Source organism: Alexandromys fortis, unplaced genomic scaffold (genome assembly GCF_014885135.2).
Source record: "Alexandromys fortis isolate MF-2015 unplaced genomic scaffold, M_Fortis_MF-2015_v1.1 scaffold_303, whole genome shotgun sequence".
In the NCBI taxonomy this organism is placed as follows: Eukaryota; Metazoa; Chordata; class Mammalia; order Rodentia; family Cricetidae; genus Alexandromys; species Alexandromys fortis.
The window spans coordinates 585010-612827 of NW_026068181.1; the positions used below are offsets into that span (position 1 = coordinate 585010).

The following is a 27818-nucleotide window of genomic DNA, read 5'->3' on the forward strand; positions in this document are numbered from 1 at the left end:
AATAAATAAATAAATAAATAAATAAATGTTTTTAAAAAAAAGAAAAGAGAGAGAGTGTGTGCAGACAGGAGGAGTACAGGCTAAGGGGAAGGGTTGGAAGAGGGCATATCTTATCTCTTAAAGGGACAGGGTACACAGGTGACAGACCAGGCCAGCAGATCATATCAATCACTAAAACTCATCAAAACTATTCAAGGAAGAAATTACAGCTATATCTGATTAGTCTCATTTTATACAAATAGCACACGGCAGATAAGTAGATGATAGGTAGATATAAATAGATGTAGATAGATGATAGATATATTGACAAACAGACAGACAGACAAATGATTGATAGAAATGAGCCTTTTTATGCAGCCCAGGCTAGCCTAGAACTTGTGATCCTCTGGCGTCTGTCTCCCCAAGTGCTGGTATGACGGTTATGTACCAACCATGCCTGGTGTGATATCATCTTCCTGTTTTTCATCCTTCTATGTTCTGACATACTGAACTGATCTCTGTTTACATTCAGTGTCCTTAAAAACATCACCATTTCCCCAAACATCTCCATCTTAAAATTAGGAACACGTAGAGCAGGCCAGAACAAAACTCCCATCCACACAACCCTCTTTCAAGGGTTCCCTTGGCTTTTGTCTGGAACAGAACTTGTCCACTGAAGTCCTTCTTCTGCACCACAATAGCTCCTATGCATTTGTTATCAATGGGTATCATTAATCAATGAAAGCAACACATAGAGAGAAGGACCTCCCATACCACTCAAGTCCAAATGGATCAAAGACCTCAATATAAAACCAGCCACACTGAACCTTACAAACGAGAAAGTGGGAAGTACACTTGGATGCATTGGCACAGAGAAGCACTTCCTAAATATAACCCTAGCAGCACAGACACTGATAAAAACAATTAATAAATGGGACCTCCTGAAACTGAAAAGCTTCTGTAAAGCGAAGGACACAGTCAACAAAACAAAACAACAGCCTACAAAATGGAAAAAGATCTTCACCAACCCCACATCAGACAGAAGTCTGATCTCCAAAATATACAAAGAACTCAAGAAATTGGACACCATAAGATCACATAATCCAATAAAAAAAAATGGAGTACAAACCTAAACTTGGTGAAAGAGGGAGAAGGCAAGGAAACAAAGGAGAGAAGTAAGGGATATTTGTTCCAGGGAGCAAAGGACTGCCTCTGGATAGAGAGGAGACATGGCCCGTGGGCAAATGGAGGCTTATAAAGGTAAAATAGGAGACCCTGTGTTCGGATGATGTGTTTAATTTTAATTGGACATATCCATTAGGTGAGCCAAAGGGAGATTTTGATTGCTGGCTTCAATAGCTGACTCTTGATAGTCATCCTTAGGAGGAAGAATTGGCCAAATAAAGGAACAGACCGGGGGCTAGCTTTAGGAATAAAATCTAAAGGATTCTAGCAAGGCAGAGGGAATTAAGCGGGGCCTGCCAGAGCCACAGGCTTGGGCTGGTGAGCTTTCAGAAGTCATTCCTTTTTCCTTCTTAATTCAGATACCCATCACACTGCCCTCTTTGCAAAGTTTAACTATCTCAAATTCAACTTGCTCTTCCCCTACATCACCATGGGTGAATATACTTCATAGATGGTGCTCATTTTTTTAAATTTACTTCTTTTGAATTTTTTCCCCAAATTTCTGTGACTGATGTAGATTTAGTGTTCAAAATGTAAATCTGAAGTTTGATTTCATTAAAAATGCTTTCAATGACTTGTCATTCTTTAAGGTCAAGGCAAAGCTCTGAAGACTTCTTTGGTACTACATGGCTAGACTCTATAACGTGTCATGCCCTAACCTCTCCCTCACTCCTGACATTGCAAGTAGAGCCATTCCCTCTCGGACACAGGGGAATTATTTCTACTTCTGCCACACATAGAGGCAGACCCTTTTCCCAGACCTTAGGCTAAGCCAGAATCGTCATCACACAGAACAGACCATTATTCAATCTCTCCGCTTCCCCTCCTCCCGCTCTACCCACCTTCCGTCCCCCACCCCCACCCCGCGCCCACTCTTCAGAGAGGGAAAAGCTTCCCATGGGGAGTCAACAAAGTCTAGCATATTATTTTGAGGCAGGACCAAGGCCCTCCCACCTACAATTAGACTGAGCAAGGTATCCCTCCAAAGAAAACGGGCTCCAAAAAAACCAGTTCAAGCACTAGGGATAAATCCTGATCCCACTGCCAATGGTCCCACAGTCTGCCCCAGCTACACTGTCACCCACATTCAGAGGGCCTAGTCTGGGCCTATGCACTGTCAGTCCAGAAGTCAGTGAGATCCCACTAACTCAGGTAAGCTGTTTCTGTGAGTTTCTGCATCATAGTCTTGACCCCTTTGCTCATATTATCACTCTGCCTACTCTATGACTTGACTCTGGGAGCTCGGTCCAGGGCTTCGCTGTGGATCTCTGCATCTGCTTCTGTCAGTGACTAGATGAATGTTCTCTGATGACAATTAAGGTAGTCATCTGATTACAGGGAAAGGTCACCAAGCACCCTCTCCATTACTGCTTAGAGTCTTAGCTGGTGTTAACCTGTGAATTCCTGGGAGTTTCCCTAGTGCCAGGTTTCTTGTTAGTCCCATAATGGCTCCCTCAGTCAAGATATCTCTTTCATTGCTCTCCTTCTCTGTCCTCCCATCTTGATCATCCAGTTCCCTCATGTTCTTCACCGTGCTTCCCTTCCCCACTCCCCTTCTGCCCTCTCTTCTCCACTAAATATGATTGATATATATATATATATATCAATATATATATTGTTTTGTTTTGTTTTTTGAGGCAGGGTTTCTCTGTAGCTTTGGAGCCTGTCCTGGAACTAGTTCTTGTAGACCAGGCTGTTCTCGAACTCACAAAGATCCGCCTGCCTCTGCCTCCCAAGTCTAAATAAGAGACTTTTAAAAGAGCACACAGATATTGGAAGCTAATGATATTTTATGCTCTAGAGAATGTTATGCCCAAATCCGTGGGTCCCCACAAAAGCCAACAAAGAAGACCGAGCCCCACATGTAAAAGCAAAGAGCCTTTATTTTAATTAAGTTTGCAAACTCAGTTTCTCTGCATGTCCAACATATTGGAATATCCGGAGAGCCCTGAGATCAATTAGAATTGGGTTTTTATAGTAGTAAAGGTGGGGGTGAGGAGTCTCTGAGGTTCAGGACGCATGATTGGCTGACATTTGTCTAGGGTGTCTTGGTGGCAGGTGTTTCTATTTACAGTACTTCGAAAGTCAGGAATTTCCTTTGAATGGTCTGCTTTTGGGTGGGGGTCGGGTAATCTCTGCCTGCCAGACATTATCTCAAGGTAAACAGTTAAGACTCTAGACTCCATTAAATACATCTCTGGCCAAAGTCCCAGGTGATAATGGTTGGAGGAAGTAAAGAACTTCCTGTCTGCCCAGACTTAGATTATCATGCTTTGCCCTCACAGAGAAAAGGCAAACAATCTTTCTAAGAAAAATCATAAATAAATAGGACAAAACAAAACACCAGATGGTGGTAGCACACACATTTAGTCCTAGCACTCCAGGGGCTGACAGGTGGATATCTGTCATCTCAAAGTCAGCCTGGTCTACAGAGTGAGTTCCAGGACAGTCTCCAAAGCTATGCAGAGAAACCCTGTCAAATAAATAAATAAAAAGACAAAACAGAATAAAAAAGAATCTAAGTCCATTTTAGTCACACCATCTTGGGGAATGTGTAAGCAATGGAACTAACTCCTTGCAGGAAAAGCTCCAGGCAGCTCTGGGATAGTTGAAGATAGAACAGGAAATGGTCAAAGAGATGAAAGTACGTGCCAGAAAGATTTTCTTCAGCCCTCAGTTCCAGAAAACTTGCTTGATTGTTTATCTGTCGGTTTTTGTTTGTTTGTTTATTGAGACAGGGTCTCACTCTTAAAGTCCTGCTATCTCAGATTCACAGCTGTCCTCCTGCCTCAACCATCCAAGTACTAGGATTACAGGTATAAATTACCACATATGGGCTCTTTGAGTAGTTTTAATGAAGAAGACATAGAAGTGCGTTCTGTGTGATGCCAGAATACATAAGAAAAGAGATTAGTTAAAATGCTGATCATCCTGTAGAACAATATTGCCAAAATGCTGCCATGTATTTATATCTGAACCTTATGACAGAATAAAAATCAGCTCACTGCTTTCTTTACCTTAAAAGCTGCTACTTCCAGAAAACAAAAACATAATCCAGCCATAGCAATAGAAAATGTGTTTGCTGCTACACATTCAGATACAAGCTCCTTTTTTTCTTTCCTTTTTTTTTTTTTTTTTTTTTTGGTTTTTTGAGACATCCAGTAAATATGGAGCCAGCCCTGGAACTCACTCTCTAGGCCTGTCTGGCCTAGAACTCACAGAGATCTGTCTACCTCTGCCTCCAGGTGCTGGAATTAAAGGCCTGCACCACCACCGTGGAACTGACTCAAGCTCCTTAATTAACTATGTAACTGTAACTATTTAGATGGGATGGTTTCTTGAGCAGCAGGGTGGTTCACAAAACACTTTAAGTAACCTGCCTTATACAGCCAGCCCCATCCCTGTTCTCTTTAGGGGCAACTAAGTGAGTTGGGGAGGAGACTGCTGACACAACACGCAATCTCAGAGAGGAACACAGAAGAGGTCGTGGCTAATAGTAGTTCCTGCTTTCCACATCCACACCCATGTAGTAAGAACTCACGGTTAGGATGGTGGCAGGATATAACAGGCTGACCAAGGACTCCATGGAACTCAAAATAGAGAAGGGTACAAGATGGAGAGGAATTTGTGCCCTGGTCTTGGCATAGAAACTAGGCCTCTGCGGTAGTTCCAGAAAACATCTTTAGCCTGTCTCTGCACTGAACTCTAGAATGGAGTAGGCCACAAAGATCTGGAGACACATGGTACAATACCCAAGAGAGGCCTTATCATACAACAAAAGTATTTGCTCTACTATGTTCATAGCGCATTGTTTGTAATAGTCAGAACCTGGAAACAACCTAGATGCCCTTCAATGGAAGAATGGATGAAGAAAGTATGGAATATATACATATTAGAGTACTACTCAGCAGTAAAAAAACAAGGACTTCTTGAAGTTTGCAGGCAAATGGATGGAAATAGAAAACACTATCCTGAGTGAGGTAAGCCAGACCCAAAAAGAGGAACATGGGATGTACTCACTCATATTTGGTTTCTAGCCATAAATAAAGGACATTGAGCCTATAATTCGGGTTCTTAGAGAAGCTAAATAAGAAGGAGAACCCAAAGAAAAACATATAGGCATCCTCCTGAATATTAACCTTCATCAGGCGATGAAAGGAGACACAGACAGAGACCCACATTGGAGTACTGGACTGAAATCTCAAGGTCCAAATCATGAGCAGGAGAGCGAGCACGAGCAAGGAACTCAGGACCGCTAGGGGTGCACCCACACACTGAGACAATGGGGATGTTCTATTGGGAACTCACCAAGGCCAGCTGGCCTGGGTCTGAAAAAGCCTGGGTTAAAACAGGTCTCGCTGAACATAGCAGACAATGAGGGCTACTGAGACCTCAAGAACAATGGGAAGGGGTTTTTGATCCTACTGCACGTACTGGCTTTGTGGGAGCCTAGGCAGTTTGGATGCTCACCTTACTAGACCTGGATGGAGGTGGATGGTCCTTGGACTTCCCACAGGGCAGGGAACCCTGATTGCATTTTGGGCTGACGAGGGAGGGGAACTTGGTTGGGGGAGAGGGAGGGAAAGGGGAGGCGGAGGTGGGGAAGAGACAGAAATCTTTAATAAATTAAAAAAAAATAAAAAAAATAAAGTGAAAAGTTGGGCAGATTACTGACAGGGCTCCTTTGTTTACTCCTCCTGCAGTCAAACCCTTCAGTCTACACAGGACCTTGAGCCCCCTTTCCTTGGAGAATGTGACCTTGTCCTTCTGCATCAGGCAGAGCCCATGGACAACAGATTTGCTGAAAGTTGAGCCAGTTAGGAAGTTTGGGTAAGAAGGAACAAAGGTAGCAGCTGTAGCAATAGAGAAGGTTGAGAAGTCTGGAACCCACAGAAGCCCAGTTAACACAACAGCACCAATTTATTAAGACTAGAGCAGAAGAGTCCAGGGTCAGCCTGTGCCCCTGTGGGTGGGATGTTTCAAAGCCCCACCCCTTGTACTATGTAGTGACCGGAAGTTCCTTAAGGTATATATGGCTTATCACCTATGGGGAGCTGTTCTAAGTCCTGCAGTGCACAGTGACTAAAAGTTGTACAGAAGGCCTGCAGGGCGGTCTTGGGGCACACCTCCAATTCCTTAACTTGGGAGGCTTGGACAGGCAGGTCTCTGCGAGTTCAAGGCCAGTTCCAGTACAGGCTCTCGAGCTTCGGAGAAACCAAAATAAACAAACAAACAAAAGTTGTACGTGAAGCTCAAGAGCAAAGCCTCAGGTCTTTTTTCAACAACAATGGAACAGAATAGTAAGAAAGCTACAATTCTGAGACTTGATTTGGAATTTGAAGAAACAAAGCAGCCAGAGAACTCCCACAGATAATACCAGAAGGCAAAGTAAGGCTCTCTGCCAGTTTTTATGTAACTTGACAACCAAGTTTGGAGCAATCAAGGGAGTATAAAACACAGGAATCTGGAAGAACCGCAATTTTGATCTTTTGACTTCACATTCCTGACTTTGAGACCTTGCCAAATTTTTCTTCCATAAGATGCTTATTTGTGCTGATCATAAATCTCTTCTAGGGGTTAGCCCTATTGATGGGGTGCTTGCCCAGAAGCACAAAGTGCTGGGTTCAATTCCCAACACTGCATAAATTGGGTAAGGTCATGCATTCTTCCAATACCAACACTACAAAAGCAGAAGCTGAATGATATGGAATTCAAGACCATCCTCAACTACATAGCAAGTTCAAAGTTAGCCTGGGATGTATGTGTGTGTGTGTGTGTGTGTGTGTATGTGTGTGTGTTCATACACATATATATCACATCACTCTCAAAAATAACATTGATCCATGTATGTTAGACATTCAAAGCTCTGTCTTCTATGTTCTATTTCTCTATGGTTCTTAAAAGTGCTTGGAGACAAACCAAAAGAGCTCAAAAAAATCACAGAGTTTGTTCTGTGTTGTTTTTATTCATGTGCACATGTATGCGTCTTTGTCATATTTATGTGGGTACCCAAATAGTTCAAAAGAGGACATTAGATCACCTGGATATGTCTTTGTGACCTACCTGTCCTGATTACAAAAACCTGAAATTGGGTCCTTTGGAAGAGCAACAAGTGTTCTTAACTGCTGAGCTATTTCTCCAGTCTAACATTTAATTTTTAGTATAGAATAATGAAGAAAATAGTATTTTGCATTTTTGCATTTATTGGATAGTCTTATGAAGACAAAATTAATTGCTCATGAAAGGTTGATCTAAATGTTTAGAATTTTTAAATATCTACAATGAAACATAGAAGAGTTAGTTATAATATAATGTATCTTTAAAAAAACACAAAAAAAAGTAAACAGAAAGGAAAATATTAATAAATTAAATTGCATTAAATTTTCTGTTGGCAAGCTAGAGAGTCATGGAAATATTTTAATGTATTCAACCATAAAAGAAATTATATCTATAACATATTAAGGACTCCTATGATTTATTCTAAAAGATAGGTAATTAAATAGAATAAAATAAAGTATGTGAATAGGCTGCTTTCCACAGAGAGATAAACTAATGACCAATCCATATATAATAGATACTAAACATCATTAGTCATCTGGTCCCTAAAAAGATCAAGCCATAATGAGAAGGTAGCAATGTCAATTAGAATAAGGAAAATTGAGATTACTCTCTATACATTGGGTAGAAGGTGCAAAACTGTCACACACTTGTTTTCAGAATAAAGTAACAGATCACATAAACATCAAGTTAAGCAAAAGATACTGCAAGAGGCCAAATTGAATTATTCCACTCACATGCATTGAAAATCTAGACAAAACTAGTTTGGATGGTGTGAAAACTCAAGAAAGTAAATAATTCTATAGAGAAAAGGATTAAAAAATACTGAAAGATTGTGAGCTTGATATTATCTTCTACCTTTGTGAAAATATCAATATGTACATTTGAAGTTCATTAAGTTCTAAACTATGTGGTTTATGCTGTATTTTTAAAATAAATATTTGATTTTAATAAAAAAAAAAGTGCTTGGAGACAGGCAGTGGTGGCGCACACCTTTAATCCCAGTACTACTCAGGAGCTCTAGAGGCAGGGGCAGGTGGATCTCTGAGTTCAAGACCAGCCTGGTCTAGGTAGTGAGTTCCAGAATAGCCAGGGCTACACAGAGAAGAAATCATGTTTCAAAAAAAAAGTGCTTTGACCATAAACTCCTTACTTAGAGTGATCCTCCTGCCTCAGTCTCCCTACTGCTGAATTACAAGTGTGAGCCAGAAAGCCCAGTCTGTAGACTCCTGCTTGCTAGGTAAACATTCCAGAATTGAGCCACGTCCGCAGTTCCTCCTCAAGTCTTTCCCCTACCCTCACCCTCTAAGATCAGGTGATACTCAGGTTGTCTATCTACCAGGTCCGGATGTTTAGCATTCTTTTGCTTTTCAGAGTTTCCCTGCCTTTAGTAGAATCTTTATCTACAGCCCAGTTTCTAAACGCCATAAGTTTTGTATACATAATGTATAATAAACCTTCAATTAAAAAATAGATGGTCTTTGGTTCTGCGTGTTAAATAATAGATGTACAGGTGTCTCTGTAGGTATACACACGTGGTAATTTGAAGTTGTTAGATTTTAATGATACATCAAATGACTACCTTTGATACAGTGATCAAATGATATGTCAAATGATACATCAAATACATTAAATGGTACATCATTTAATTATGTGACTAGACATTTTGTTGTTGTTGTTGTTGCTTTTTTGAGATAGGGTTTCTCTGTAGCTTTGGAGCCCATCCTGGCACTTGCTCTGGAGACCAGGCTAATCTTGAACTCACAGAGATCCACCTGTCTCTGCCTCTGGAGTGCTAGGATTAAAGGTATGCATCACCACCACCCAGCTATGGCTAGACTTTTTGTTCTTTAGACATTGATAGGGAGAGCAGATGTGTTAAACACTTCCAAGACGGTAGAAGGTTAAGTCTCAAATGATAGTGTTCTCATAGGCATCATCACTTGCTGTTCCCAAGGCTTGTCTAGGGATGTCATCCCATTTCAGTCCCCAGGCTCCCTGACCCTCCCAGTCAGCGCAGAGGCAGCCCCTCCTCCTCCGCCAGCCCCGCCCCTTTTGCCTGGAGTCGGGCTCTCGAGTTGGAGGGAACTGTCTACTGGCTGCGTGCAAGTCTCGGCACTGATCAGGACACGGATTCCAGGTTGGTGAGCAAACCCATTTTTCTGACCCGTCGCTGCTATCCCACTGATGTGGAGAATCTGCGCTACCTTAGGATTGTGTTGGGGTTCACGCGTGGAGGAATTGTGCGAGACTACAGCTTTGAGTTTGGGAAGCATCGAAGAGGCACGATTGCAAATGGGACTAGACTGTGTAAGGGGCTGAAGGCGGGCGTTTAACCTGGATTTTGGAGGCAAAAGCAAGCTACTCTGGAAGTTTCCCGTTTGGGGTCCTAAGTGGATTCAGAGGTCAGCATCCCCTCCCCCTCCAAGCTCCAGCCTGGCTGCCCCAGGAAGTAGGTTTATTCCCCCACCCCCACCCCGCACCCATCCCCCGCAGCAGGCCGCACTTCTCCCTGGAAGAGTTGGGAGACGAGCCTTTCGGCCCGCCCCGCCCCGGTCCGCACCGGCTGCAGCCAGTCCGACCTGGAAGCCCTGGAGCTTCCTCTCCTGAGGAAGCCCAAACCAGCTGGGCGGAGTTGGGAAAAGACCTAAGCGAGGCCCTCTGGCCCTCGGAATTAATTAAAGGCTTCCGAATGTGCTCTGGAGAAGTTTGGCACTGGGTGCTCTTCTGTGGACCTTTTTGGGGGATGCCTATCGCCCCATTACTCCCCATTACTCTGGCTGAGGCGGCTGGGGACAGTGAGGTGATAAATTGCATTTTATTATGAATGAGTTTGTTGAAATCCGGAGTATTGTATTGATGTATTTTATTAGCATGTATATAAAATCTATCGACTCTGATTTTAATTTTTTTTTTTTTGAGGTGTAACCCAGCTGCCTTGTAGCTAACCCGAGCTCCTGTTTTCACCCTCCTCCTTAGAGCTATGAGTACAGCCCTGAGCTAAGCTACCAGCGCAGCAAAGGGACATTTATTTCATCAGTCGGCTGAGAGAAAAGCCATGCCCAAGTGAATAGTCACAGCTATACTGCAGGAGCTGACACCTGGACACTGTACCCTAAGCCTGTTACTTAGCTTTTGAGTGTTATCACTTTTAATATATAGCATGGGCAGAGCTATACAATGTGTGGATGGATCCTAGAGTTTTGGTGAGAGTTAGCTGGGGGAGAGTTCTAAATAAGTGTGGTCAATTCTCAAAACGACGTTACTATTGACAAACCCCAGGCCTAACTTTTAGAAAATGCACAGTCAGAACAATTTTGGAGATAATATGCTAAGAAGTTGGGGTATGTGCCTCACCCGAAGGGTGCTTGCCCTAGTATGCGCAAAGCCCTGGTCCCAGAATCAAAGAAAGGTAGAAGAGCAGGGATGATGCTGTGGGATATACGTGCACACCTATCACAGCACCACTCGGGATGTGGAGGCAGGGGTACCCGGAGATCAAGGTTATACTCAGTTATGCAGTGAGTGGCTGATCAGCCTGGGGTACATGAGGCCGAGTCTCAAACAGAAGATATGAAAGTGGGTAGTAGGGTTAAATATGCCTTACAGTATATGTTTTACAAGGGTGTGACCTCTTACTTATTATGTCTAAACACGGTAAAATTAACATTTTTAACATTAGGATTTACAGGTGAGATACCACAAATTTAATACATATGCAGAAATTATGTTCCACCCTTTAAGAATGTAACGGATTCTGTAGCACTAAGTAGAAGAGAAAAACCTGTACAGGGTAGTATTTTAGGAATTTCTGATGTTCAACAAGTTTTTAAATACATAAGCAAATGATTCTTTGAAGGCCAATTCAGAAATGTTTAAAACGAATTATTTTCCAATTTCATGTCCACTGAGTGCTGTGAGATCAGTTCCAGATGATAGGCCTGCATAAAAGTAAAAAATAACGGTAGCTAGGTGTGGTGACACAGACTTTTAGTCGCAGCACTCTGGAAGCAGAGGCAGATGAATCTTTGAGTTCAAGGCCAGCCTGGTTGAGAAGTTTCTCCCCTTGCCTTTCTTGTTCAGTGTCTGAGTCCCCAGCGTTGACCCCAGTGTCACTGAGTTTTGATCTGCAGGCCGTTCTGGTACCCGCAGAGCTTCTGTTCCAACAAGCACTTCTGATCTAAGTATCAGTCTGTGTTGGCGCTCCTTTCCTGCCCTGAACTGTATCTACTTGGCAAAGGTCAGTGCTTCTGAAACATCCTAATTTCCCCACAAATCTTTTTTTTTTTTTTTTATTTTGAGACTGGGTTTCTCTGGGTAGCTTTGGAACCTGTCCTGAAACTTGCCCTGTAGGCCAGGCTGGTCTTGAACTCACAGGGTTGCCTCTGCTGAGATTGAGGTGCGTGCCACCACTGCCCAGATCCCGGCAGGTGTTTTTCAGTGCTCATGGCCTGCACAGAGAGTTCCACCACACGTGGCACAGCTCTGCTTGGCATCCATAGCTGTGTACCAACCAGCAAAGTCCTGAGGCTCCTCAGCGTTTCCTTTATACTGCTGGCTGCTTTGTTCTGGTGTGCAGTTCATCCCCACTGGAACCCTTGGGTCTGCCTTTGCTGATGTGTTTTCGAATGCTCGTCCATTTATCAGCAGCTTTATGTAATTGTCACTTTTGAGTTTGGCCTAAAGCTGCCAGCCTGCCTTTTGAGTTTGGTTTAAGGATCTCATGTTACATAGTGAACTGTGACCTAACTTAATAAGTAAACAGATTGTAGTTTATCCGTGCAGCACGGAGTCAAGTCTGCCAATCAGAAGCAGCTGTATAAGCAGTCTCAAATGTCAGAAGCAATCTGACTGTCTCTAACTTTGTCTTCGCATGTTGCTTTCTTTTCTGGATGTAAAAAGCTGGCCTAGGTGGTAAGAGTATTGTGAGCCATTTTCGACCCAGATTAGTGTTGGATCGTAGGACTGCGCATAAACTCATTTCGGACTTACAGAAATAGGTATGGGCGTGGTTTGAGGGATAGAGCTCGCAGTAGGCTCTGGATGCAGCTCCAGTGCCAGGGAGGATATACACATCTAATTGTCTTTTTTAATTATTTAGTTTTTTGGGTATAAGTATTTTCCTGTATGTGTGTCTGTGCACAAGTGTGCCTGGTGCCCTCAGAGGCCAGAGGAGGGTGTCAGATCCTCTGGAGGAGCAGCCGGTGCTCTTAACCACCAAGCCTCTCTGCAGCTCCTGTAGTTTTTATCTTTTGACCGTAATATAACATCGTATGAGTAGACTACAACTTGTTCCTTTGCCACTTAGTCTTCTCACAAATTCTCTCGTGGGTAGAGACTTTCTCAAGAGAATAGTGGATTGCAAGAATAGTTTTGCCTGAAATAAAAGTAACATTTTTTGGGCAGGACTAAGACTTGGTTTTCAGGATTCACAGGGAAGCTCACAACTGTCTCTAACTCCAGTTCCAGTAGATCTAATGCCCCCTTCTATCCTCTGGGCACCAGGCATGCACACGGTACACAGACCTACATTCAGGCAAAACATCCATACACAGTAAAGGGGGAGGGAGGCGTGGTAGTTGTAAAAACCTGTCTCCTCTGCCTGTTGTGGCTATTTCTGTCTCTGGGTTTTTTGGGAAGACACCGAGCTAGAGGCCTGAGTGGAGCAGAGGAGAGTGGATGTGTCCACAGCTTAGATAGCTGTGGTCCTGGAGAGCAGGCATAGGGGAGTGACAGCCAGAGGTGAAAAGGCTCATGAGAAAGGGCCATCCACTAAAGGAGGGTCTGATGCCAGCTTCTGTGGGTACAGCCGTGAACAGAAAACAAAAGGCTCCGATCTCTCAGACCGTCAAAGATAACCATGTGATGATGAGAAAAACAAGCCAGTGAGAGCTTGCCAGAACAGTTGCCATCTGATAAGATAGCAAGGAAGAAGGCATTGGTGCAGATACCAGAATGAAGGATCCCCTTGCAATGGGAACAGCAAATCCAAAAGTTTTGGCACAGTCGTGTGTCTACTATGTTTAACACTGAAAACACGCTTGGGTGGGCTGGACTCTGTATAAGACCTCTCCAGTGTCCTGTTTATCTTTCTGTCCAATAGAAGGTGAAGGAAACAGTAAGCTTTGTAGTAAGAGGGGAAGTTGGTGTGGATGTGAGCTCAGGTAAAGGGAATTGGAGGGAGAGGCCTTTATTTCCCCTCGCATCTGGCTTCTCAGCTTTAACAGCGCCTTTCCTTTCTCTCCCCTTCCTTAGCCTGTGCTTTTTTTCATTTGCTCTCTACCTGGATTCTACAAGCAAGAACGGTCTGGTCTAGCAGTCAGAGCTGGGCAGATAGGAGCCAAGAGGGTGGCTACAATGACGTCCGTGCTTCTGGAGGACATTCGAGAGGAAGTCACCTGCCCTATCTGCTTGGAGCTCCTGACAGAACCCCTGAGCATAGACTGTGGTCACAGCTTCTGCCAGGCCTGCATTACAGGGTACAGTCACAGGTCAGGGCTTAGCCAAGAAGGGAAGAGCACCTGTCCTGTGTGCCAGACCACCTACCAGCCTGGGAACCTCCGGCCTAACCGACACCTGGCCACCATAGTGAAGAGGCTCAAAGAGATCGTGTTGGGCCCGGGAAAGCAGCCAGAGGTCATTCTTTGTGCTCTTCATGGAGAGAAACTCCAGCTTTTTTGTAAGGAGGATGGGAAGTTAATTTGCTGGCTTTGTGAGCGATCTCCGGAGCACCGTGGTCACCACACATTCCTCATGGAGGAGGTGGCTCAGGAGTACCAGGTGGGAGCAGGTCTGGGGCTCGCCCTTACACCACAGACTCCTCTAATTGCTTTGTAGGTTTTGTTTGTTTTGTTTTCCTCTTTTCTGAGATAATGTCCCGTGTAGTTCCGGTATAGCCTCAAACTGATTGCAGAGCTAAAGATGACCTTGACCTTCTGGTCCTTGTGCCCGTCAGTTCGAGTTCTGTGATTACAGATGTCCAGGGTTTCTTGCATGCTAGTTAAAAACTCCCAACTGAACTATACCTGAAGCCAAGATTTCCTTGTATGACTTTTGTTGACTTAGAAGTTGTATTAGAAGCTGTCTCCCCATCTTGTCTTCTTTCTTGCCATCCCTTGCATTCCCTGGGTTAAGAAGATTCTTTGAAGCCAAGGCAAGCTTCCCCTGAGCCCTCTTTCGCCTGCTATATTCCTTCCAGGAACTGTTCCAGGAGTCTCTGAAGAAGCTGAGGAAGGAGCAGCAGGAAGCTGAGAAGCTAAAAGATCTTATCAAAGAGAAGAGGGAATCCTGGAAGGCAAGTAGGATTGTCCTGGAAGTGATATGGGACCACAAAGGTGACCATGGGAGCCCAGGAAGGGGCCTCCTGTCCCAGTGTCTTCCCCTGGATGCCTGGCTGTGGTGGTGCACGCCTTTAATCCTAGCACTCAGAAGGCAGAGGCGTATTTCTGTGAGTTCAAGGCCAGCCTGGGCTATAAGAGCTAGCTCCAGGACAGACTCCAAAGCTACAGAGAAACCCTGTCTTGAAAAATGAAAAAAAAAAAAAAAAAAAAAAAAGAACTTCCCTGGTCTATGGTCGATGGCTGGTCGTTGCAGTGCACGCCTTTAGTCTCAGCACTTGGGAGGCAGAGGCAGGCAGATCTCCTTGAGTTTGAGGCAAGCCTGGTCCACAGAGTGAGTGCAGCCAAGGCTACAATAAAAAACCATATTTTAAAAAAAAAAAAAAAAAAAAAAAAAAAAGATCCCACGGGGCTGACCTTTTTCCTTCTTCAGGGGAATTGTAGTAAAAGTTAGGTAACATGTCAAAAGTCCATCCAGTTTTCTTTTGGTTTGTTTATTAATTTCAATTTATTTTATAATTTTTTCATGTGTATGGATGTTTCGCTTGCATATATTACTATATACCACATGTGTGTCTAGTGCCTGAGGAGAGAACTGGATTTAAAGATATTTGTAAGCCTCCATTAGGTACTGGGAATCAAACCCAGGCCTTATGGAAGAACAAGAAGTGCTCTTAACATCTGAGCCATCTCTCTGGCCCTCCCAGGTTTTTAAGGCAACTACATGAGAAAGAATGGCTTCCCAGACAGAAGGCAGGGACAGGCAGGTGGGTGTGAGTTCAAGGCCAGCCTGGTCTACAGAACTAGTACCAGGCCATCCAGAGCAGCATAGTGAGAGAGACCCTGTCTCAAAGTAAATAAGTTAATTAATTAATAATAGTAATTCTAAATCTTCCTTCCGGTGTGACTGCCTGGAAAAGGTAGGTTAATTGTGAGCTGATAATTCTTCTCAGGGCTCAAACTTGGAAGCAGAGACTGACCTAGAGTCTACCTAGGCTTCCTGGAGTCTAAACTACCCAAGAATCACAGACTGTATCTCCAGACCTAGTCAGAGCAGCCTGAGGCCGAGGGCTGAGAACAGGCGCTGCAGGCCCGTGTTCCTCCACTTTCAGATGAGCAGCCCCCCCCCCCCAAAGCAGTGTGCAGCCTGTTCCTGCCCCTCCTCCCCCAGAAAGAACTCTTGGTCCTGCAGTCAGCAGCCTGTTTTTCTTCTCTGGTGCTGAAGAGTCAGGTGGAGCCTGAGAGACACCGGATCCAGACCGAATTTAAGCAGCTGCGGAGCATCCTGGACCGAGAGGAGCAGAGGGAACTGAAGAAACTGGAAGTAGAAGAGAGGAAGGGGCTGAGCCTCATAGAGAAGGCCGAGGGGGACCTGATCCACCAGAGCCAGTCACTAAAGGATCTCATCTCCGACCTGGAGCACCGCTGCCAGGGGTCCACAGTGGAGCTGCTGCAGGTGAGACTCAGGGACATTTCCATCTCGTGTGGCACTAGGATTCCTTTATGTTTCTGCTAACCTTTTTTATTGAACTATGGAGGGCCAAGGGCTAAAGTCTAAAACAGGTCAGATGCAAATGCTAAGGGAAGCCCCATTGTTATTGATTCCTAGTCAAGATTAGCCCAGAAGTTTATCTGGAATTGTGAAGACCTGTTGTCTCCAGCAGTGCTCTCCAGGTCCCTTAACCAGTGTCAGGACAACTGACATTCTAATACAGATAGACGTCAGCTGTGAGGGACTCTTCTGTGTGTTGTGGGGAATTTCTCAGCACTCCTAGTCCCTTTCCACCAGAACTCAACAGTACCGCCCAAGATAGGGCATTCCAAAGCCCTTTCATTTTGCCCTGTGTCCCCAGCGAAGAAATGTGTAACACCAGCTCTAACCAGACAGCTCATGTCTCTGTTGCTGTAATGGCAATTGGTAAGATGCTTTTGTTCAGTCTTCTCATGAGAAAACATGTGCAGAAATCAAGTTAGAGCATTGGCATTTAACCAGCCTGCCTGGAAGACAGGTCCTACCTAGCAAAGGATGTAGGGGGAGGGGACGGGAGCCGGCATGATGGCCAGGAGAACCTTGCAACCCTGATTGACCAGCAGCCAGAGAGCTTTTTTACTTATATAGAATTAAAGCAGGGGATTCGTGTTGTTGCAAAACATAGATCATATTTTTAGTTTCAGACATGTGGTTTTTTCTTGCTCATATTTCAGTCATTAATAAACTATGACAAAACAGAGTTATCATTTCCAATTATTTCCCCTCACGTTTTGACATCATTGGTGAGCAGAGTTATCATTTTTATTAATTAGCCCATTAACCTGATTTTTAAGAATCCGGGGCATATGACCGCCTATTCTCAGACTGGTAGCTTTTGGTTGTCTCAGGGATGCTAGACCAAAACAAAATCTTGAAGCCAGTCTGGGCATGACTGCCATGTCCCTAGCAGTGCATTCTTCAGTCAGGGTGCCCAAGGGAAATCCTCAGACCCAAACTGCTGCGTTATTCAAATTCTGGCATGGTGACCTCAGCTAATCTGTGTTGCTGTACATGCCTTGTAATTGGCTGGGTGTGTAGTGGGAAGAGACTCGCAGTCCGAACTGTGGCCAGCTCCTCCAGCCCCCACCGGACCATGTTGGCCTTTTAAGTTTACTTTGTTTTGACCGTCATCTTCCTGAGTAAGTACAGGGACAGAAATTTCAAAAATTTCTCATAACCTCATAGAGAGATGCGGTTTCTTTCTGTATGTCACAACCTCCAAAGTGTATCGAGGACCTTGAAGTAGATAGATATCTCCCTAAAGTGGGAGGGGTAGCATGTTCAGGACTTCTTCTAATGTTCAGGGGAACATTAGAAGAAGGCATAAATGATTCATAATAAATTTTCCATCAATCCAATATTCCCAAATTGTACAAATTAAAAGTCTCCCAGGTATGCAACAGGTAGAGATGAAAACCAAAGGTGACACGGTGGCCAACATGCAGCTCAGCTCTGCTGGGTCCTTGTCAAGCAGCTGTGCTGGCCTTAGGCCTTCTGTGGTTCCCATCAGAGAGGGCTGTGCCACCAGCCTTTCTCTGCCCTTAGTAGAATTCCACTCTGGTAGCAGATACTTAACAGGTATTTGGGGCCGGCCCCCTGTGTGTGCGTGCATGCATGCATGTATCTCATCTAAGGGATGAGTTTGAGAGTGAACCACATTTCAAACTTACAGATGTCTCAATGCCGGGTAGCAGTGGCGCAGCCCGTAAGACCCAGCAGTGGGGAGGCAAAGGCAGGTGGATCTCTGAATTCAAGACCAGCCTGATCTACAGACAGTTCTAGGACAGCCAAGACTGTTACACAGAGAAACTCTGTCTCGAAAAACAACAAACAAACCAAAAAATAAAACCTGTGACTGTCTCGAGGGTAGATGTTAGTCTGTCATTCTGCAAAGCCAGGTGTTGTGTGAAGTAACAGGCGCTACACATGCATGGCTTTCCGAACAGGGATGAGGGGATGGCTCAGTGCTGGGGCATTCGTCTAACATACGTGAAGTCCTGGTTTCCAACCTGAGCATTGCCAAAAACAAATAAAACTTACAAAAACTGAAGGAACCTAAAATTCGTGCATGGGTCCTCGGGAACTCTGCTCTGATTGCGGTTGTTTTTATTTGTGTGTGTGTGTGTTTATTTTTTCTGTTTGTTTGGTTTTTTGAGACAGGGTATGTAACCTCCCTGGCTTCTGAAATTCACTCAGTAGACCAGGCTGGCCTCAGACTCACAGAGATCTGCCTGCTTCTGCCCCCCAAGTGCTGGGATTAAAGACTTGTGACACCACCACGCAGCTGTGTTTGTTTAGCTGTTTTGAGAACTCTTTGCTGTGTGACCCAGGTTGGCCTCAAACACGTACTTGTGCTTCAACCTCTTAAGATATAAGATCAAAGACATTCCTCCGAGTTCTCATTTATACTTTCTCGCAACTAAACTGATTTTTTTTTGGGGGGGGGGTCTTTGTCACTAGACGGGTGGTAAAATGGGAAGAAGGCATAATCCTTCACTCCGTTTGTCTTTTTTTCTCCCTAGGATGTGAGTGATGTCACAAAAAGGTATGTGAGTTAATTCCCTTGGCCCTGTAGAGTTATCCCGTGGGAAGGGGAAAGTCATAGGCAGGGTAGGTTTGAGACGGGTATATTGCATTGCCTGTGAATTTAGGGATCTCAAAGATAAAGGAGTAGGCGGGCATCCATGGTGGTAGACTCAGTATGGGAAGGGGACACTAGCTGGAGGCAGGATTGTCACCAGATTCCCTTCTCACCAACCTCTCCACCTGCCTTTGATGCTGACTTTCCTAGTCACAGCCATCTTGATACATATCATTCTTGGCTGTTTATTGAGGGAAATCACCATCCATGTGCTGCCCGAGGCTTAAGATGGGCTTTTCTGATGCCAGCCAGCGGTGACTCTCCCCTTCTCCTGCCTTTCCAGTCCAGGTCTTGTGACCTAGTGTAAATTTTCCTTTTATGTCAATTCCAGTAAAAACCCAGACCTGACATGAGGGGAATGGTTTTGGCCCTGGGACAGAACAACTTCTCTTCAGTAACATTGAATCTATAAAGTCATCCAACGAGGTGACATCTAAAGTTGCCCAGGGCCCCAGGACCTTCAGACCTCTTAGGCAGTGAGATTGGGTTTCTGGCCCTGAATTCTAAGCCCACACATCCAGCTGAAGCAAGACCTTCCTTTTAGGTGTTCCTTTAGCCTCAGCCGCAGGGTTCTTTCCTGATCTGTGTGGGCATCTCTGGCGCCCCCTAGTGGACATTCTGATACGGCACTGACATTTTTAAACACTTTCCTTTTTCGACGCAGCAAAGGACTCCACAGCCACTGGAGTTCTCTCACTTCTCCTCAGTTGGGCGCTGTCCCTAGGTTACCGAGGAAAGGGAAACTCTTTGTACCTTATAGAATTTACAATAGAGAAGCAACAAAATGAGGCTTTAATAAGTTCCCTTTTACTGAAGCGAATGCAGATAGTGAGCAGCTGGCTTCTAGCACAGGTCTTTTGGTCCAGTGCAGGGCCCTCTGCAGAGCTCTGACTTTCCTCAGGAAAGAATGTTGAGGAGTTTTAGTTCATCAGTGGGTCTGGGGGGGGGGGGGACCACACCCTGAAGCTCTCATAAGGTGTGCCCTCACTAGGAGTGAGTTCTGGACCCTGAGGAAGCCCCAAATTCTACCCACCAAGCTCAGAAGTTTGTTCCGAGCCCCGGACCTGGAAAAGATGCTGCGAGTCTTTCGAGGTGAGTTTGGGGAGAGTCTGGATGAGGGGCTCCTGTAGTGGGGAGAAACTGGGCAGATTGTGTACTGGAGCATAGCAGTTATGAAAGAAGTCACAGAGGGACCAGTGCATGCCTTCTCTGAATCCTCATTGTTCTCAGGTCTCCTCAGATGTCAGACCTGAGACCGCCCGTTCTCTTTAACATGTTTTACTCATCTTGTTACAGAGTTGACAGACGTCCAGAGCTACTGGGGTGAGTAGAATCCACAGCCTCTCTGAACTGGTGCATGGTCAGCCTCTCACATGCTTCTCCCCAACAGACTCGCATGTTCCCTCGGGTCTAGGTGTCCATAGTTTCCTCTACCACTTAATTCTAGGTCATCGTCTGCCCCCCCCCCCCCCATACACACCATTTCCTTGGTCCTCTCTATTCAACATCACGTGACCTGTGTGCCCACTCTCATCTGCTTCCTCTCCTCTGAGAGTCACAGGACCCGTATGCCCATTCTCATCTGATGCCCTTGTACCCTCTCCTACAGTGGACGTGACGCTGAACCCACAGACGGCCAATTTAAATCTTGTTCTGTCTAAGAACCGGAGACAGATGAGGTTTGTAGGTGCCAAGCTGTCCGAGTCTTCCTGTCTGGAAGAGCATTATGACTGCAGTGTCCTGGGCTCTCAGCACTTCTCCTCAGGAAAATACTACTGGGAAGTGGACGTGACCAAGAAGACGGCTTGGATCCTGGGTGTATGCAGTAACCCGGTGGAACCCGCGTTCTCTTTCAGCCCGTATCCCAGCAAGCAGAGCTCCTACTCCAGGTATCAGCCCCGGAGTGGCTACTGGGTGATTGGGCTGCAGCATAAACACGAATACAGAGCCTATGAGGACTCCGCCACTTCCTTGCTGCTGTCCATGGCGGTGCCGCCTCGCCGCGTAGGGATTTTCTTAGACTATGAGGCTGGCACTGTCTCCTTCTATAATGTCACCAACCATGGCTTGCCCATCTACACCTTCTCTAAGTATTACTTTCCCACTGCCCTTTGTCCCTATTTCAACCCCTGCAGTTGTGTGGTCCCAATGACCTTGCGTCGCCCGAGCTCTTGACAGGTCTGGTGCCCCTGCCCACACCTGAGCAGACTCCTTGGAACACACGGGTTTCTTCTCTGAGCTTCTGTTCTTGTAGGATAGCCTCCCACTGCTCCTATGAATACTTCTGACGGATCTTGAATTAAAGGTGTGCGCCACCAAGGCCCGCCTAGCAAGTGTTGACTTTTGATTTGTTGGGTTTTGTTAGTTTTGAAGCAGGCTATAGCCCGGGCTGTTCTCTGTGTAATCGATAATGACCCTGAACTGATTGTCCTGTGTCTGCCTCCCAAGTCCTGATACCTACCTATGGTTTTGCTCTGGTGTTGTTCGAGACATGGTAGCCATAAATAACCCCGGCTAGCCACACACACTTAGTCCTGCTTCCGCTCCCAAACACAGATTACAAATCTGTCTCACAGCACCTGGCCAGGCAGAGTATTTGATGACTTTTTTTTTTAACTGATATCTGTGGTGGAATGTAAAACATTCTGTATAAATTAGATAGAAGTTTTTATAGTAAACATTGAGTTTGGTAGATTTTTTTTTCTTCTGTAATCACTGAGGTAATTGTATGTCTTTTTTCTTCTGTTCCTGGGCCAGCTATATTGATTTGTCTCAGTTGTTGAGTCCACCACTGATTCCTAAGTAAACTGTTATTATATGTTATATTCAATACTTTATTTTTGCTGACTCGTTGTTTAGGTTCCGTTTTTGCCTATATTTATAAACAAAATTGCCTCTAATTTTGCATTCTTGTAGTATCTGTCAAGTTATACAAAATATAGTAATGGACAAGGCAATTATATATGTATATATAGGATTTGGGTGCTTAAACCAAATTCTCCATTCATAAATAACAACAACAACAAAAACCAAACTAACCATTGATTTAAAAAAATAATAATAAATCCTCTGACCACTTTAGTCTTGATGGCGTCAAGAAGAGATTGTAGCTTTTGTTTTCATAATAAATAGCCTTCATCTTAAGATTTTAAGAGTAGTGATCAAAATCAGAAAATGTGCTGGAAAGGGAGAAGATAATGATCTCCCAATGCCAGTTAAGATATCAGAGGAGGCAGAAATGGAGTAGCCACTTCACAGTGATCTGTTCTGGCCTCCAGCAGCTCTTCTCAGTAACCAGTTTTTTCTCTAAGACATCAATTCGCAAAAAATGACACAGAGACTTTATGAGCGCTCCGGCCGCCTTAGCGTAGACTCTTAACTAGTTCTCATAACTTAATCACTATTACGTGGCTCAGGTACCTTTACTCTGTACTTGCCACCCTACTTCCTCTCCATCTGGCGGCTGCTCTGCCTTCTTCGCCAGTCCTCTCTGTCCCCAGCAGACCTGCCTAGCTATTGGCCAGTCCTCTCTGTTAAATCAGCCATGGTGACATATCTACACAGAGCGTAAAGGACTGCTCTGCGACACCTCCCCTTTCTGTTGTAGAGCTCAGGATTGAACTCAGGGCTTCTTACGTCAGGCTGGCATCCTAGCTTGACAACCCCAGTTTTTTGTTATTGTTTCTTTTGACACAGGGTCTTACCAGGTTGCCCAGGCTGGCCTTGAACTTGCAATCGAGTCCAGGCTGACCTTAAGCTTGCCTCGGCATCCCAAGCTACTATGTTTACAGGTTATACTACCTCTTCTTCTCACCTCAGAGTGCTTACTTGTGCTCAGGTTCAAGTCCCAGTTAAAAAAGTTGTAGATGTGAGGGGGGAAATCCCTGCTGGGGACAGCTGACGCTGCAGCCAAGGGCCAGGAGTGACTTTGGAGCACTGTACTGTAAGTGGATTTCCATAAAAGCAATACAAAATAATTGCACTAGCAACTGTATTACAAATGTTGATATTTTGGATATATTGTTTTAAATAAAGCTCACTACTTACTTCAACTGTTTGTTTTATTTTGAGATAGATTCTTCTTACTCTGTTGCACAGGTTATCCCAAAATTAACCACGTAGCGTAGGCTAGCCTCAAAACCATGGTGGTGGGCCCCTCCTTCTTTAGCCTTCCCACTGCTGCAGGCATGAGCCGCCACATGAAGCTTTCTTTGTATTTTTGTTTTTATGAGACAGGGTTTCTTTGTAGCCCTGGCGATCCTGGAACTCACTCTGTAGATCAGGCTGAGATCCATCTCTCTAGACCCCCATGGGTGTGGCAGAAAAGGCCGTGATTGAACACTGGCGGAAACATAACTTCAGGAGATGGCTGGAGAGGAGCCTGAGCCTGGAAAACATTTCTACTCTGAGGGCTTTTGCCTCTGGAAAAAGCCTAGTGCAGATCTGTTCTGGGCCATATCCCATGAATGGCATCCCAGAAGCCAGGTACAAGTTCCTCATCCTGACCTGCACTGCTCTGCCCAAGTATTGCTCCCTTCTCGTTTACTTTTCTTATAAAATAAGTCCACGCCAAAGGAATCAGTCCAAACCCCTAAACCTTAAATTGGCTTGATAGTTCCAAAGAGGTGTCCAGAAAATGACCCTAGACACTAAAGAAATTCTGTAAGCCTCAAGGAAGTCTTGCTTAAATAGACTAGAGCAAGCATTCAGCTCTAACCTTTTCCAGAGGGGTCTTAAGGCAGAAGTCTTCTCACCTAAGTTAAGCTACTCTGAAATATACCTCAAATAGTAACAGATGTTATTCTTTCTTATTTGTTCGTTTTTATGGTTTTTCAAGATGGTTTTCTGTGTAACAACAGTCCTGTCTTGTCCTGGAACTCACTTTGTAAACGAGATTGGCCTTGAATTCACAGAGATCCACCTGCCTCTTTCTCCCAAGCTCTCTGTTAAGTGTTAAGGTGGGCTCAAACAATAGGTAGGGCAAGACTATCTCTAAAAATAAGTTTAGCTGTATGTGGTGGCACACTCCTTGAGTTCAAGACCAGCCTGGCCTATATAGTGAGTCGCAGAGCAGCCAGGTTTACATAGACTCTTTCAAAAAATGAAAATAAAAGCAAATAAAACTATAAAAGAAATAAAGACAAGAAGAAAAGAATGCAAAGTCTTAAATCCAAGATCAAGACTATTTTCTTAGCTTTGTTCTGTATATTTCGTAATTTTAGATTTTACATTAACCTCACAATCCTCATTGACATAATTTTCAAAAATGGTGCCAAGTGTGGATTGAAGCAGTGTTTACAAAACCACTTGTTGAAAGCCTAGAAAGCTCCAAGGAGTATCCAGAAAGTGACCCTTTGTCCACCGACTTGGTCATGTATGGGAGCGTCTATTTCCAGGCTCTATTCATCTATCTATCAAGCCTCAAGAAGGCTCTATCTGCCCCTCCCCTGTGTCGTGTAACAATATTCTTCTACGGTATCGCAGAGACTAAATAATAGGATATTTGGATTTTTTTTTTTTTTTTTTTTTTTTTTTTTGATTTTCGAGACAGGGTTTCTCTGTAGCTTTTTGGTTCCTGTCCTGGAACTAGCTCTTGTAGACCAGGCTGGCCTCGAACTCCCAGAGATCCGCCTGCCTCTGCCTCCCGAGTACCTAGTAGCCCAGAGTACTTTCAGTTATTTTATTCTTGCTTTTGCGCTTTTGCCTGCAATTTAACATACTAGTCATTTTTAGAATACAAATTAGCTTTCTTTAAGAAGTGTGGTGTAAGAGTTCCCAGACAGACCACATTAGCATGTGTAAGGACGACTTTGACATTCAGTCTGAGCGCCTGCAAGTGCCTGTGGCCTGGAGGGAAGAAGGCTCAGCAACTGAAAGTGCTTGCTGCTCCTGCAGAGACCTGAGGTCTGTTCCCTGCACTTGTGTATCCAGAAGTCCACAATCCCCTGTAGCTGGTTCCAGCGCACTTGCCACTACTGACCTCCCTGGACTCTGCATTCAGGTGTACTAACACACACAAACATACATATATATACATAATTAAAAACAAGAGCCAGGTGTGGTGGCTCATGACTTTAATGCCAGCACTTGGGAGGCAGATACAGACAGATCTCTGGACTCAAGACAAGCCTGGTCTATATAAAGGGTTACAAGCCAGGGGCTACACAGTAAGACCCTTTCTCAATAATAAAATAAAATTAAAAAAAAATGATTTATTTATAATGTATACTGTGTCTGTCTGCATGTATGCCTGCTCACCAGAAGAGGGCACCAGATCTTACAGATGGTTGTGAGCCACCTTGTTGGGAATTGAATTCAGGACCTCTGGAAGAGCTAACCCCTGCATCTCTCCAGCCCCTAAAAGAATTTTTTTTCAATAAAAAATTACACATTGCTGCGCCAGCATAACCTGGATTCCGAGTCCAAGCGAAGGACGTCAGGATTAATGGAACATGCAGTCTGGATGTTGCAGAATCAGAAGCCCCCTTTATTGTACATCGCCAAAGGAGTTTTATACCTAATCCAGACAGGTGGGCCAACAGGATGGAGACCTCTGGCCACCCTCCGATTAGGGCCAAGGCAATGCATACTCAGGAAGCAGGGTTGGTAAACAACTCTGAGAGCAGGGAACTTGCAAGTTTCTCAGAAACCCAGAACAACAAGGGCAAGAAAGGTCAACAGGGGAGGTGAGTACGAAGGCCAGGACTCCATTAGGTCCCAACAACACATATATTATTTTTAAAAGTTACTTTATTCCAGGACGATTTAAATTTTATCTAAGTTATAAAATAATTCAATGTAAAGAAATCTTAATTTTAGGGGGCTGGAGAGATGGCTCAGCGGTTAAGAGCACTGCCTGCTCTTCCAAAGGTCCTGAGTTCAATTCCCAGCAACCACATGGTGGCTCACAACCATCTGTAATGAGGTCTGGTTCCCTCTTCTGGCCTGTAGTCATACATGCAGACAGAATACTGAGAATACTGTACATATAATAAATAAAAAAATTTCAAAAAAAATCTTAATTTTAAAGTAAAAATCTTATTATCCTAATAACTTCTCTTTTTAGTTTAATGACATACTACATGTAGAACCTTCACCCCTTATTCTCAAAGGGGCAAGAAGAAATTTCCTAGCAGAATGTTTTCCCAGGAAGATAGTGGCCTTCCCCTCTCCCACCTGGGAGATTCCGAACACAAGGTCACTTAGCTCAGCCCAGCCAGCCACCTGGCAAGAGCTGATAAAGATGGCCTTGCTCTAAAAACAAGGGAAAAGCTGACTTAGCAGAATGGGAGGGAGCAAAAGTCCTTGCACCCGTGCCAAAGCAGCTTCAAAGATTCTCTTTGTAGTTGTGCCTTTAAAAGCTCACCCCACAGAGGAGATACAACTCCTCTCTCCCTTGCTGTAAGGGGGATGGAGAGGAGCTCCACACTTGTTTGTATTATGCTGATTAAACCTCGCTTATTACAGTCTGGGCCTCTCTGATGGTTTCTCTCTGGGGGTCGTAATCTGGGCACAACACTACATAATTAAAAGTTAATTTCAGGAGGAACTCAAAGGAGAGGCTTAGCGTGCGCAAGGCCCTATATTCAACTGTTTGCACTGACTAATTGGATATTCTCTTCCCTGACAACTCTATTGTTTGCTTTTTAAAAAAATTATTTGGCTGGGTGTTGTTATGTTTTGTGGACTTCTGGTATGGTGTGTGACATTAATTTTTGCTATTCCTGCCCATTATTTAAAATATTTCTTTTTGTTTTTCGAGACAGGGTTTCTCTGTAGCTTTGGAGCCTATCCTGGTTTTACCTAGGGAGGCCAAGAGCTCTGCCTGCTTGTTAAAAACCATTATGTAGCCCGGTGTTAGAGGTGCATGGTCTCTGTGAGTTTGAGATCAGCCTGGTCTCTAGGGATGTTCTCCAAAGAAATCCAGTCTGGAAAACAAAAGAAAAAACAAACAAAAAAAACAAAAAACACTATGCCTTGGGTGTGTGTGTGGGGGGGGGTGATACTTGAGCATGCAGCAGATCCTGTTTTCACAACCCAGGGGCTAGTGTTATTCAGGAACACCTGCGCATTTTCATGACTACAAACTTTGTCTCCAGTGATTTCTGTTCCCGTGAACCTGCCTCCCTGAACTTCCTTTGATGACTAAGGAACTCCAAGACCACCCTCAGAGAGCAACTGAGCAGAACTGCTGCCGCCGCCGCAGGGCGAGGAAAAGGCTGTAAGAAACTGTAAAGCTCAGCGGGCCATTTGTTTGATTTTCGGCTCACACGTTAATAAAGGCTTCTCCTGCGTCTCCCAGGTTCGTGACTGCCTTCTTACTGTGTGGAATCTTTCCTGATCATGGCCTCTGCCTACCTGATGTCAGCGACACCCTTGGTTACAATCAACAAAAAGAACTTGGCCTCTGAAAATTTCTACTCTGGATCAAGTCTTCCTTTCTCCCCGATCACCAAGGTTGCTGCATCGCCCTCTATCGGCGGCATAGAATTTTGCCCAGAAGTTTCTTCCTCTATCCTCCTCCTGCAGGTCCGGAGTTTCAGTTTCTTTTCTCTTGGTGTCGGGAGAGGGAGGGGCTGCTGGTGGGCTGAACCCGGGTGCTGAGCAAAGCTGCCCCTGGCTTTTCCCCTCACCGCTTCAACCTGGAGGGCCCAGAGGTGAGGGTCCAGAGGTGTGTGTGTGTGAAAGTTTGTGCAGGGCTGAGGGAGGGAGACCCGGGGAGGAGAGAACTCAGTGAAGCTTGGGGAAGATCGTTTAGCTCGCAGAAACCATTGTGATTTGAAGGAAGAAAAGGAGTTTGGGGCGGAATCGACTTGAAAGTTAAATAGGAGGGCCTCGCTTCTGAAGGAACCCTTCTTTCTCTGGGGCATGCCTGGCAAACAGGTCTGGATCTCAGGAACCCTTCCCCTCCCTTCCCCCCTCTTCCAGGTGATCCTCCCTGCTCTTCCCTCTCCCTACGAGCTACTGTAGTTTCAGGGACTTGGACTAAGGAGAGTCGCTACTCCCCTCCTACTCCCACTAAGGGGTTATCCTAACATCCTGAGCCCTTGACCGACTTGAGAACAGCAAGTTGGATGGCCCTGTGTAA

At 44.7% G+C, this 27818-nt stretch overlaps 3 protein-coding genes across 7 annotated transcripts in view; 1 reads left to right on the top strand and 2 right to left on the bottom strand.

The window, feature by feature from the left end:
- The window catches only part of LOC126492637 (tripartite motif-containing protein 30A-like), a 399822-nt gene that overhangs the window by 255875 nt on the left and 116129 nt on the right, over window positions 1-27818 (bottom strand). The window lies entirely within an intron of this gene.
- The window catches only part of LOC126492642 (tripartite motif-containing protein 30A-like), a 361486-nt gene that overhangs the window by 217602 nt on the left and 116066 nt on the right, over window positions 1-27818 (bottom strand). The window lies entirely within an intron of this gene.
- On the top strand, window positions 9284-26969 carry LOC126492639 (tripartite motif-containing protein 6). Of its 4 annotated transcripts, XM_050129182.1 has the most exons (10): window positions 9286-9361; window positions 11305-11461; window positions 13477-14001; window positions 14420-14515; window positions 15784-16014; window positions 18612-18634; window positions 19722-19822; window positions 20027-20053; window positions 20340-20619; window positions 26830-26969. In XM_050129182.1, the coding sequence occupies exons 3-10, from the start codon at window positions 13579-13581 to the stop codon at window positions 26870-26872; spliced, it is 1224 nt and encodes a 407-aa protein (XP_049985139.1). In that variant the 5' UTR covers window positions 9286-9361; window positions 11305-11461; window positions 13477-13578; the 3' UTR covers window positions 26873-26969. The 4 variants fall into 4 exon arrangements, with proteins under 4 accessions (XP_049985137.1, XP_049985139.1, XP_049985136.1 ...); XM_050129179.1 differs by lacking the exon at window positions 26830-26969 and having other exon boundaries at window positions 20340-22782; XM_050129180.1 differs by lacking the exons at window positions 11305-11461; window positions 26830-26969 and having other exon boundaries at window positions 9284-9361; window positions 20340-22782.